This window comes from Saccostrea echinata, unplaced genomic scaffold (assembly GCF_033153115.1).
Source record: "Saccostrea echinata isolate AGI-Se365-2 ecotype Australia unplaced genomic scaffold, CSIRO_AGI_Sech_v1 ptg000041l, whole genome shotgun sequence".
Taxonomy (NCBI): domain Eukaryota; kingdom Metazoa; phylum Mollusca; class Bivalvia; order Ostreida; family Ostreidae; genus Saccostrea; species Saccostrea echinata.
In genome coordinates this window covers 2,510,453-2,523,947 of record NW_026889790.1, presented here as the reverse complement: position 1 = coordinate 2,523,947, position 13,495 = coordinate 2,510,453, and the positions used below count along the sequence as shown (strand labels likewise).

General features: G+C 34.7%; 1 protein-coding gene across 1 annotated transcript; it reads left to right on the top strand.

Moving 5' to 3' along the window:
* The first annotated feature begins 3,532 nt into the window (after positions 1–3,532).
* LOC133200742 (uncharacterized) lies at positions 3,533–8,871 on the top strand. Its single transcript, XM_061336524.1, has 3 exons — positions 3,533–3,838; positions 6,636–8,019; positions 8,431–8,871. The coding sequence occupies exon 2, from the start codon at positions 6,639–6,641 to the stop codon at positions 8,007–8,009; it is 1,371 nt and encodes a 456-aa protein (XP_061192508.1). The 5' UTR covers positions 3,533–3,838; positions 6,636–6,638; the 3' UTR covers positions 8,010–8,019; positions 8,431–8,871.
* The last annotated feature ends 4,624 nt before the right edge of the window (positions 8,872–13,495 follow it).

Sequence of the window (13,495 nt, the reverse complement as noted above, 5' to 3'; positions counted from 1 at the left end):
CAGTATAAGTCGGAAACGAGATATGTTCCCCAAACTTCTCTGCATGGTGATTTCTTGTCCGGAGTGTTCTCATAGGACCACTCATCCGATTGAGATGGAACATTTTAGGGTTAATAGCCATTTTGTGAGTTCTATGTGCGGAATGAAGTTCTATGTGGGTCATTTTGCACGCACGTGCATGTACATGCGGTGAGTGAAATCACTGGTGTAATTCACAGGCACTTGGGGGATGGACCTCCCACCTTTATCCATTTTTTTCTTTTTAAATCTGGGATCGACAAATCTTTTTCCTATTTTTATATTCTAATATGCACTATATGTTATCGATAATGTAATCCTTTTGTTTCAATAAGCTGTTTTTAAATATATCATTTTCGACTGTATGTACGTGTGCTGCAACTTTTCTTAGTTTTCCGACAACAAAGTATATTATGCTACTTTCAAAACTGAATATAACATGCATGCACTTGTGCTGAATTCTGATTGGTTAATAATCAAATTGTTATACCTTTTTTATTTTTGACATTTTACACACAAGTATATTTTATGCGACTCTATAAGAAAATACGTGTGAAAAATCTAGGCCTAGAAAACGCCCTGAAATTTTTATCAGTTAATTAATTATACTCGTTCACGGAGTAGTTTTACAACAAAATATTTTAGAAAATAAAATACATGTACATCTATAATACAAAAAGTATCGCGTAATGTTATAAAGCTTGTAGGGAATGGGGCACCATAACGGCATAAGGGAGTTGGCCTTGGGGGGGGCAGTTTGTGGAACATATGTAACGGTTCCCTTTACAGTTACACTAGTAACAAATAGCTCATAGAGACAAATATGTTTCATTATGATTGTCGATAACACATAATCATGATAATGCACATTAGAAAACACGAATAGGGAATAAAAGTTTATTGATCCCAGATCTAAAAAGAATTAAAAAGGAAAAGAGTCGGAGAATGTCCCAAGTGCCTGTGTACTGAAGAATACAATACTTGTTTTAATTCAATGTTAATTATACAAGAATATTTTACAAAGAATAGAATTTATTAATAAATCAGGGTCCAAATGGGCATAAATATACAACATATATAATTACAGACATTTACACAATGAAAAGTAATTCTTTGAATCTATAATAACATAGATCACAAAAAATGGCGAAAAATTTTCCAATTTCCCCTCAATTACTAATATGTAGATGTGTATATTATACATGAAATATGAAGATAACGAACAGTAATCAAGCTCAAAAGTCCATTGAAACAATTCAAATCGGGAGCAGAGTAAACACGGACTTCTAAAAAATCAGAGGTGGAATCAGGTGCCATGGAGGAGCAAGCATCCACTGTCGACTGGGGTCCCACCCGCCGTGTCCTCATTGTCATGACTGGGCAAGCGGAAAAATCCATAGACTATTCAATGTTTAAAAATGGCCTAATAATTAGTATGAAAAACGTTAGTCGGCATTCGACTTAATGATAGATTGTATTTGCTGACAAGGTCATTGTATCGACCATAGAACTTGCGAAATGATGACTTTAAACGAGACTGTTGATATCCTTGTTTCATCAACTTGTTTGCCAATAGCTTGTCTCGTTTTACAAGAAATTGTTCGTACGTGGAGCGTGCTCTTGCGTATCCAAACAACTGGGAGATATAAACCCCATATGCAGGTGATAAGGGTATATTGCTATATAAGGAAGGGAAGTTTACGATAGAAAAGTTAAAGCATCACGTTTATCATAATGTTTTATTGTTAGGTTACCATTAACGTCTTTTTCTAGTAAAATATCCAAATGTGTAGCAGATGTTTCAGACTCTGTTAAATCTTTTATTTCAAGTTCAGTGGGATAGATCGAGTCGACAAATGAATGGAAGTAACTATTGTTTATTGATAATACGTACGTCGTCGATATATCTAAATGTCGAGTTGAAGGCCACAGCAAGTGCTTTCTTCTCACGTGTAAGTTTTTGAATAAATTATGCTTCATATGAATACAAAAATATGTCTGCTAATAACGGGGCGAAATTGTTACCCATGGAAATTCCAACAGATTGTTGGAAGACTGATCTCCAAAAACTACATAACATTGTCAGTCAGAAACTCAAGCATCATTTCAATATCTACTTCAAAGTACTTGTGTGTACAATCAGAATGTTTTTTAACAAAATAATTTTGCAAATAACCAATGACAAGGTTAGTAAATTTACGAGTTTCATTTTTATTGAAAAAGCAACTGTTTATGATGTCGAAAAGCCTGGACTTTAATTTATCGTGGGGAATGGTTGTATAAAGTGTTGAAAACTCGTAGGTTTTGATGTTATTGACTTTGGTAAAATTTTGTGATTTCAAATTTTCTAAAAGTTCCTTAGAGTTTTCAAGTATTCAAATTTGATTTATACCACTTCTGAAATATATTGTACAGTACTCCTGAAGTCTCTCCTTCACTGCTGTAAATATTTTAGTGAGAAGTAAAGAAAGAGGCTTGGTAGAACATTTACTAGAACCCGATATATATATCTTTACTTGTAAGGATTTTTATGAAGTTTAGGAATCCAGTATAGGTAATTTAAATTCATTTTGATTGTTGGGAACATTCAAAATATTTGAAACTGGCATATGATTTTGGAGAATTTCGTCCTTAGAAAGAGAGCTTTGCAATATATTCCTGTACATACATATGCTTAATATATCAACAAAAGGCAACAAGTGTCGGTGCTAAATTATTCAACAAAAATTCACTTTTGCCTCATGTAGAATGAACAGATACATACATGTAATATGTTGGATATGGTATGCTATTCATTGAAATGTTAATGAACGTCGACATAGGCAACAACTTTCCATATTTTGTTGAGTTGTAAATATCTCTTTGTATAAACAGTAGAAATTTGGAGATGTGTGTGCGCATGAAAGATGCACAAGCCTCGGGTTTCATCTCTCTCTCTCTCATTTCATGGCTATTTTAAATATTTATTTTCATTCTTAAGTTAAACTCTTATTTCATGCGAGTTTTTTTTTTAATCGATATTGATTGATCGCGATTCTAGAGACAAGTAAGGTAAGATGTAATATAGATAAATAAATAAATAAATAAATAAATAAATAAATAAATAAAAACAAACCAAAAAAAACAACTTATTACTGAACCTTAGTGTCAATAATTATTTAAAAAAAAACAAATTAAACTTAGTATTAAATCAATGACAACCGTTCATGTATTGATATCATTTTGAAGTAATTTTTTATTGAATATTTTGTAATGCGTTGTAAATTTTAGATTCCCTGGGTGGACATAAATTCAAAAATCACAAATATAAAATACCTTGTATTTCCGATGTAGTACATTATTTGACACCCTTTGTATAAAGGCGGATGTCTCCAAAGCAAATGAATGGGACAATTTCTGAAATCTTGGTGATACATGTACATGTATGTGCATATTTTACAACGAAGGCACTTTAACCATCAACAATCCACAAAGCACATTTCATTTCAGCAGCTGATCAATACTGTTTATTGATCAATAAACCAGGTCGATCCTGCTGCCTGATCCCGGTGATACAGAGACCGTGACTGTCACACATGGTGACATTTATGGGGAACGCCCAGTTTTCGGTATCATCTAAGCCCCTTATTCCACTTGAGTACCTCGCGCTGAATGGGCCACCGTTCCACTAAATAACACGTACCTATAGCCGGGTGCCATGCATGGCTGAAATTCAATGGAAGCGGAGTGGTGACGTTTTACATTTTTCTGTTTATACAAGAATGTCTGCTTACAATGGGACTTGCGTTTCTAAAATGGTGTAAATTTTGGACTAAACAAGGTGGGTATTTCATTCTTATGTTTATTATTTCATACCATCGTTTGATTTATTGTTTGTTACTTCAGGGTTTTTCCCAAAGATTGGTTACTAGGAAAAGGAGGGACAGTTTAATCAGTTTCGCACCTACATGTAGGTACCACACCCGTCCACACCTGTATATATATGTAAGGTCCCCCACTAGACATTCTTTATCAATCTACTAAGTATCTCATTCTATATGTCAATGTATTTTGATATTTATAAACGATTTGTTTTACACTTGTAAATTTAATGAAGTCGCAGTAAATTGAGTTTAATCTGATTCATGATTTGGCCTACATATGCATGTTCACTGCGGTAAATGGTTAATTCATTAAGGGTTGTTTTAGGGACGAAGTTATGCTTTCCGTGTTAGATTCGCAGTCCTATATCAAAATACGTTGAGAATGATATCGTATGACTTGCATTTGACACCATTCTCGCAATTAAAGCATAGGAACTTGAAACCTATTAAACGAAAGACATATTACAGAATTCCCCGGAAAATACCTGCATCATAATTGCCGTTTTCTTTATTTTTAATTACTTTTAAAATTCTTTTTTGGAATAGCACACATTAAATTTATCCTTAATAGATAAAAAATACATTCTATCATTTAATAAAGAAAAACATATTTCCTACTGCAAGAACAATTTCACATTCCAAAGACTGTGTAGTGCTGTTTCTTTGCTATTTATGATGAATTTCTCAACTTTCGGGTTTGCTTAACCATACTGATGTCATAATAATTTTGAAAATGAACACACGATAAACAAACAATTACATACAAAGTTTTCTATGATAAGTTCTTATGTCAAAAAGCATTAATGTTGTCGTATAAGCAGAGTATTGAATTACCAGGCGATGGATTCATGTGTTGTGTTTATTCGGCTATCAATCTCTATTGCATTTAAAGTAGTCAGACTTGTTTTACATAAAGTCTCAAGGGATGTCTGTGTAAACAGAGTTATTGCAAACAAATGAGAACTATTTTGGGATCTACGGTAATAAGTCATATTATGTATATTAATTAATCCTCTCTCTCTCTCTCTCTCTCTCTCCAATTCTGTGATTACATTGAAGAGGAGGGAGTCGACCAAAGTATCTTACTAATTTTATTTATTCATTTTTTACCGTATCTATAGGTATTCTCATAATATTTTTTTTTGGGGGGGGGGGGGGGCAGACTCCCCCATCCTGCCGCAGGATACACCATACGGGGGGGGGGGGGGCAGACTCCCCCATCCTCCCGCAGGACATATACCTTTGATCTCTACCCTTACATTATTCTTGCAAAGTCACGCCAATTTTTGGAACATGTGAGATTCAAGTGATCTCATAGAGTTAGTGTTAAAGAGACATTGTAAGAAAAAAGACAAAGAGCTAGAGATTCCTGATACAAGGCGACCTCCGATTACATCCTGATCATGGATGATTGAATTTAAACTAACGGTTTTTTAAAGTGACAGTACGGCGCATCTCATCAAAAAACTGACTAGATAAAATTTTCCCACAAGATTTGGAATTTTTTTACTACTCATAAATGTATAAACTTTCAGAAAATTACAACTTTTACAATTAAATAATTTGGATTATTTCATTAAAATTAATAGTTATTTATGGGACGTAAATATATACATCGCAACGTGTTCGGGGTTCCACATTCCATGCTATGCACGCATGCGTAGTTTTCATAAACAAAACAGCATGGTTAGAGAGGGAATCCCGGTAGGCCTACTACATTGACAAAGTCGACCAAAAAGAAACTGAAAATAGAACTTGAAAAAGCAACTTTCCTGACTAAAATTTAGTTTGGGGATTAATAAAATCGCTGGAAAAGGAAGAAACGGGAACTCGGCGACACTCACGCAGGGCTCTCGAAGGTTCTATTCGACAGGTTTGTTGATACTTGTTATCATTTCTCATTTTTCCGTCGCTTTCAAAGAAAAAAAATAGTGTAAACTCAACATAAAAAATACATCTTTGACTTATAAACATTGTTGCCATTTGAAATGCTAATTTTTTTTAACTGTGCAGAAAAATATTTAGTTTGACATTTGCCGCGATAACGTATGATTAGTTGGTTTTTCCTTTCTCGGACCCCAATACACAAAACGTAAACATTTGTACTTTTAATTCTGTTAAATTCTCCTGAATGCAGACTAAAATCTTTACGATTATTATTTTAGATTATTTTATCAGAAAGTTATGATAATTTGTGTTTTTGAAAATTGCTTTCACCTAATATTCATTATAACTGTAAACTCTACAGTGCAGGCACGTGCCGTTTTAGAATTCACGTGGTACAAATAAACAGATCTAAAATTGCTCCAGTTCGTACGACCCTTGATTTTCCGGCAGATTCTAATTATGTTAATTTTGTTTGAGTAGAGAATATTTCTGTTTCTCAAACTGCTTACATCAACTTTATACCTTATTTCTTAATGACATATTGGGTAAATTTGGATGAAAAAACACACATTTTGCAGCCGTACTGTCGCTTTAAATAACAGGACGTTTTGACCTAATTTTCGATGAAGGGACGTTTACATATAACAGTCAAATACGTGAAGAACACATTGTGTTCGTTTTCAATTTTTACACAAGAAAGGAATACACTTCCAATTTAAATCCAATGTTAAGTACTTAATCCTCTTTAAAGTATGTAATTTCCTTGACAGCTAGCATATTATTGGCCCCGTTATTGATCAACTCTTAATAACTGTTACTTTATCTGATATCTATATCCATCGATAATGACATTTTTTGATGCTTTAGATCATGATGGATAGGAAAGACAAGCGGACCCCAGTGACGGAGATTTTTCCCAGGGATGACGAATCCAAGGAGCACCTTCTCCCAGTCCGATCTCAGATCGCAAAATTTGAGGAGAAGGCTCGTCTGAACTTTAACAAGGGTCGACCTGCTCCACAACCCCCTGGAAGATCGTTTGTCCTTCCAAAAATCGGAAACTACCAGCCGAAATCGTTATTGCTTTCTAACTACAAAGATAAAGAAGCAAATAAAACAGATTTCCAGAAACTTAATGACAAGAACGAAACTGTCGAAGAGCCAAAGAAATACATGATAATTGGAGATAAAGACACACCCATCACGATACATCAATCATCTGACGTTATAGACACACCTCCAGAAAATGAGTTTTTCCCGCGGTTTGGTTCCGACAATCCAGTATATGAACCCGAGGAGCCACAGACTAAAACGGACGAAAAAGACATTGTTTTAGATTTTGAGAAAACTGTCAAAAATCCTATATTTCAGGAAAATGACCAAAATGTGCCATCTCCACCGATAATATCAGATGATATAGATATAGCAGATGAACCAGATACAAGAGAAGAGGTTGATGTTAAAGCTGTGTACAAGAAAAGGCCGGCACCTCCTCCCCCAGTTTCCACTCATTCGATAGAGAATGAGGAGGAACACCCACCACCGGATTACGAACCCGAACCTGATTACGACGACGACGTAGTGCCCAAGGCAACAGACGTCGGTCCTCCGGCACGAAATACCTCGGGACGTCAGGGAAGAGAGATAACACGTGAGTATGAGGGGGAGGACTTTTCTAAATATATGCACGACAGTGAGGACGAGGATTATTTCTCCGATCACACGTACACATGGAGAAACAAAATAAAATACAAACGGAAACCCGCGCCAAATCGCCCCGTGTCACAGCACTCCGAGAAAAAGAGAGACAACCATTCGAAACCAAAGCAAAGTCAAATGAAATTAAATGGACATTCTAGTGTAAATAAAGTGCCCGAGGATGAAATGAGACGCAAGACGATTAGGGATTTCAGTTATACCGATTCTAAAATTGGATATGACGACAGGACAGTAAAAAGTACGACCGCTAAGGGGCGCTACATGAAACGCGGGAAAGATAGACTTCCGTTACAGCAGGTGAGAAGTGGGTCTTACGAAGATTTTCTCAGAAGCCGATACAACGAGAGTGGCAGCAATGGGAGCGGTGACAGTGGACATGAAACAGGGGATGATTTTGAACTTAACACGGACATATTTTTACAAAGTCAGCCAAGGCAATTCAAAAACGGAAGTAAACAATCTGTCTGGGAAAAGTTAACCTGGCGATTTAAACGACATTCTAAAGGATATGCTATGACGTAGGTTTTTTATGGTGAGAAGGAATTTTTGCTTCTTCTTCTTTTTTTTTTTTTTACTTTTATTTTAAATGTAAAATCAGTGCTTTTTAGAGCTTTGTTATACGGCTGGATATTCTATAAGTTATTTGTACAATGGATCTATTACTTTTACATGTACTGTGTGTCTTATTGAAACAGTTCTACTAAACATTTAGGGTAATGATTACCTAAGTTACTGTTTTGTAGCATTTGGGGTAATAATTTCTTATGTTACTGTTTTGTAGCATTTATGGTTTACTATCGAGAAATATTTTCTGTATGTATTTTTAGAAAAAACGAAATATGGTGTACAAAAATATTGTTGACCCTTGAGTATATAAAAGGTACCATTTGACCCTATACTTACATACAGATGTGTGTTGACCAGAAAATCTGATTTATTCCAGGTTTTAGAGGTCACATACCAAGGGCAGTGCTATATGTGGTCCCTTGTTAACACAAAAGAGTACAATTTGACCTTTCAACCTCAGATGCAAAAAGTTCAAGAAAAGTTGTATTAAGTTATGACGTGAACACGATTTCTATTGATTATGTTAGAAAGCCTGTTCTTTGAATAATTTGTGATGAGATCCTCCGGTGTCCAGCAACTCTTGTTTTATTTTCCTTTTTGAGGGATTGTGTTATAATATGTGGGAAACTTTTTATTGTAGCACACAGAAATGTCCTTCTGATATAGTAATGATTTAATCGTGTTTAATCTGTGATGCATGAAAATATACCAAATTTTATTTTTTATCATTTTAGTATACATGTATAGGAAACTATAGGTGTTGTAGAATATTGTTGATTTTATGTGCAATAATATTAATTCCATTAAGTTGAAAAAAAAACACAAGATAATTTTTAATATCACTTCATAAATGTTTTTGTAAAAATCACTTTAATGATATTTTGTATATTGCAATGTCGGATGCATTTTGAATTTTATTTCTTTTAACAATTACATTACTCTAATTTGATTTTATACATACTACATGTACATCACAAAATATATCTTTTTTAAGATAAATCCCAAAGAAACTTCTGCCTGAAAGGTGTTGTCTATTTTTAGAGAGAAACTACTGACTGCAAAGTGTTGTGAATTTTTAGAAAGAAACTACTGACTGCAAGGCATTGTTTATTTTTAGATATAACATACTGTGGTTTGGATACCTGTCTTTTCTCATGGGGATTTTTACATTAAACTATTCTTTTGAATAATATAAAAAACAGTATTCTCCTAAATTATGTAAATACTTAGTTGTTGGTACTGGTGAGCGTTCTGGCCCATTGGCCTTTCGTCAAAGTCATAGACGATTAGGGCTTAGATGTGTGTTCTTATTTCGACCGAGGAAGCTCTGAGGAAGAATGTTGTTTGCTGCCGTGTCACTTTAGACCTCTCGAAAGATTCAGGACATCCAAAATCCAGGACATGTCCTCTCTCGCATTGGCATCTCATTTATATGTACTTTAAATAAAAATGAACAGAAAAGAAAAACAAATTGCATACAATCCGGAAAGAAGGGGATGGTGATGTGTAGTTCAGAAAAATGTACGGTAAAATACACGTATATTGAATAATACATCGTATTACCATTTTGTTTCCTCTGTTATCACTTCAACCTCCTATTGTTTTCAATATCTAGATGTACAGAATCAAATGCTTTTTGTTGAAATTGTAATCAGAACTTTCTACTTCATACCACAGGAACATTAAGATTGTGTCAAGTTATTGACAGAAATTGTCTCTGGTCATAATATAGTAAACAACTGGTAACAAAAAGTCAATTAGAAAGTCAGCTATTGCAAACTATAACGCATGTCACCTTGAACTGATCCCAAATCTGCACTGTTGGAGTTGAAAGAAGAGTTCATTGGTATTTAAAAAAAACCTTCACGCTTGCTGGGATCAAACCCACGACCCTTGGATTATATCTTTCAAACAAAAGTGTCATGTAACGGTATTTCGTTTGGCCGAAGCAAAATATTATTCCTGTACGTTTCCTTTAAATTTCTAACATTTCTACAAAAGACCAGACAAAAGGTATATTTTATGAGATGAAAGGCTGTGTAATTTTTTTTTATTTTACCATGCAGATTCACGAAATTTTGAGCGTTCTGAAGTGTTGCAGGGGGGAAGGGGGGGGGGGGTAGGCTCTGAACTGAACATGAAATTATCTCGTATATGCAGTCCAAGAAGAAAAACGAAAACGCAAAATGCTATTGAATACTGAAAATGGCTATTTATATCAAGAAAATAAAATGAAGATAAATTTTACACACAAAACAGAAAAAATGAATGCATGGCAGCAATATACTAATTAACCGAAACAAGAGAACTTAATTTAATTAATGAATATCTAAAGTACTTCCTGACTAAAGGTAATTTTATTTCCCTTTTCAACTCTACAGAAATTCTAGCCACTACGGAAATAATTGTTTCCGTCAATAAATTTATTATATCCTCATGCAAGGAATGGCAACCAAACTTTAAACAAAATTTCTGTGAGGTCTTTAGTAGAGTACCTTGAAATGTTGTATCGATCTGAGGTCCGATTTTATGTTTAGAGAAATGTTGTATCGATCTGAGGTCCGATTTTATGTTTAGAGATATTTTGTATCGATCTGAGGTCCGATTTGAGGTTAAGAGAAATGTATGTTGTATCGATCTGAGGTCCGATTTGAGTTTTAGAGAAATGTTGTATCGATCTGAGGTCCGATTTGAGATTTAGAGAAATATTCTACATCGCTGTTGTGATGGGGGTGGGAATTGAAAGTAAACGTATGAAATAGGGATGAAGAACAGTATTCAAGCTCAAAGTCCATTAAAACAATACAAAGTCCATTAAAGCAATACAAAGTCCATTAAAGCAATACAAAGTCCATTAAAGCAATACAAATCGGAAGCAGAGCAAACACAGACCTCCAAAAACAGAGGTGGGATCAGGTGCCATGGAGGAGCAAGCATCCCCTGCCGACCGGTCACACCCGCCGTGTGCTCCCTGTCATGGTCGGTAAATAATGGAAAAATCCGTCGACAATTCAGTGTGTAAATAATGGCCTAACAATTAGTATGAAAAACGTCAGTCAGCATTTGACTTATAATGAGAGATTGTATAAACTGACAAGGTTATTGTATCGACCATAAAACTTACGAAATGGTGACTTTAAACGAGACTGTTGATATTCTTTTTTCATCAAATTGTTTGTCAGTAACTTGCCTCGTTTTAGAAATTGTTCATTCGTAGAGCAAGCTCTTGCGTATCGAATCACTGAGAGATATACACCCCGTATGCAGGTGATAAGGGTATATTGCTGCATAAGTAAGGAAGTTGACGATTGAAAAGTTAAAGTCATCATGTTTATCATAAAGCTTTGTTGTAAGATTACCATTAATGTCTTTTTCTAGTAAAATATCCAGATATGAAATAGATGTGTCAGACTCTGTGGTTTCTTTTATTTCAAGCTCACTGGGATGTATCGAAAATATGAATGGAAATTATACATTGTAACTATTGTTAATTGATAATATGTCGTCGATATATCTAGATGTCGAGGTTGAAGGCCACAGCAAGAGATTTCTTTTTCTCATGTATAAGATTCTGAATAAATTCTGCTTCGTATGAATATAAAAATAGGTCTGCTAACAACGGGACGCAATTGGTACCCATGGGAATTCCAACAGATTGTTAGAAGACCTGGTCTCCAAAAACCACATAGATGTTGTCAAACAAAAACCCAAGCATCCTTTTAATATCAACTTCAGAGTACTTGTGTACAATCAGAATGTTTTTAACAAAATAATTTTGCAAATGACCAATGACAAGGTAAGTAAATTTACGAGTTCCATTTTTATTGAAAAAGCAGTTATCAATGATGTCAAAAAGCCTGGACTTTAATTTACCGTGGGGAATGGTGGTATACAGAGTTGAAAAGTCGTAAATTTTTATGTTATTGATTTTGGTATATGAATCATTTCTTACTAAATATCTAAAAAACCATTAGAATTTGAAAATTGGCTTAAGGTTGTTTGATATTTAAGGGTCATGGTTAAAGGTCAAGGTCGTTCCTCCATCAAAGCCAAGACATAAAGCTAAACATGGATCCTAATACGTCTCATAAAAAACTTCAAGCCCTCTAGATCTACAATATATTAGGGCAGCCTATCTTTCTAGAGATCCCATGAAGAATGTTAACAAATTTTTACAGACTTTCTTTGAATTGAAAACTGAAAATAAAAACATTAACCTTTTTTTTTAAGAAATCGAAGAAACAGCACATATTTTCAAAGAAGGATAGTGCGACGACACGAGATAGTGATGCCGATGGTACGATGACGATAAAGCGATGGTCGCTATCGCTCTATGACTCTATCGTCATCGCATTAGATTGCGTCATCGCATCATCGTCGATTATTGCACTATATCGTGTCAGCAAACAATTGCCTCAGAACTAGTAGCGATGTGCAGTGGTGTGATATAATGGATAAAGTGGCTCTTACCGAATTCCATATGATGTAATTCACTTATTGCTAGGAGAATGTTATAGCTTCTCGAGAATGTAAATTGTATCGACAGTTCTTTTATAAAATATAATGCGTACTATCGCACCCGGTCTTCATCGTTTTGATACAATGCATTCTATAACCTATCAAACGACGACGTCAAAAAGAAATCGAACTCGCTCTTTGCTGTTGGCTATGCCATTTACAGAAAGGTTGTGGATAGGCATCTTCGCTAGCAAAGGGTTTCTGATACGCTACTCTCCTCATAAACTCTTGGCATACGGTGCTGACAAAAGACGGGATTGTTTTTGTCACGTGATCATGATTCTTACCAGGTACGCACAGATTGCGTCATCGACAGAAATAAAAAGCGTTTTTAAAAAAAATTTTTTTTAAAGAATAATTAACAAGAAGGTATTGAGTTATGTTAATTTGTTATTTAAAAATGTAAAAATGCAAATCTACATCTTCAGTATAGACTCTTAATCACATATTTTGCACGTTGCTTTAGAAATAGGTTGATATCCTACGGATCATTGTTTACTTGCGTTTTACATTACCGATATTAAAGAGTCAAGATATATCCCGAACGCAAATATCGTCATTTACAAAAAACAATTGCTGATTGGTCGAACGATGTCGATCAACTCCAATCACAACTTGAGAAAAAAATCCCAACTTTTTTTTAACACCGTATGCCAAGGGCTTATGAGGAGAGTAGCGTATCACAAGCCCTTGGCTAGCGAAGTTATCTCTCTATAAGTGTGTAGGAGTTATCTCGCATAACAACTGTGATATATTTTGTTCATACCTCCGAATTTAAAAATTGTAGAAAGGTTAATGTTTATCTAATATGTAAAACAGAATAATTAAGAGAGACAAATATTGAAAGAGAGAGGGGTATAATATTCTCCAATAGCTGATTCTTGGCAACATATATTTCAAGCACGTTGCATTATAATTTCATG

Coding starts and splice junctions, on each gene's coding strand:
- LOC133200742 (XM_061336524.1), top strand. CDS start 6,639: ATGATGGATAGGAAAGACAAGCGGACCCCAGTGACGGAGATTTTTCCC.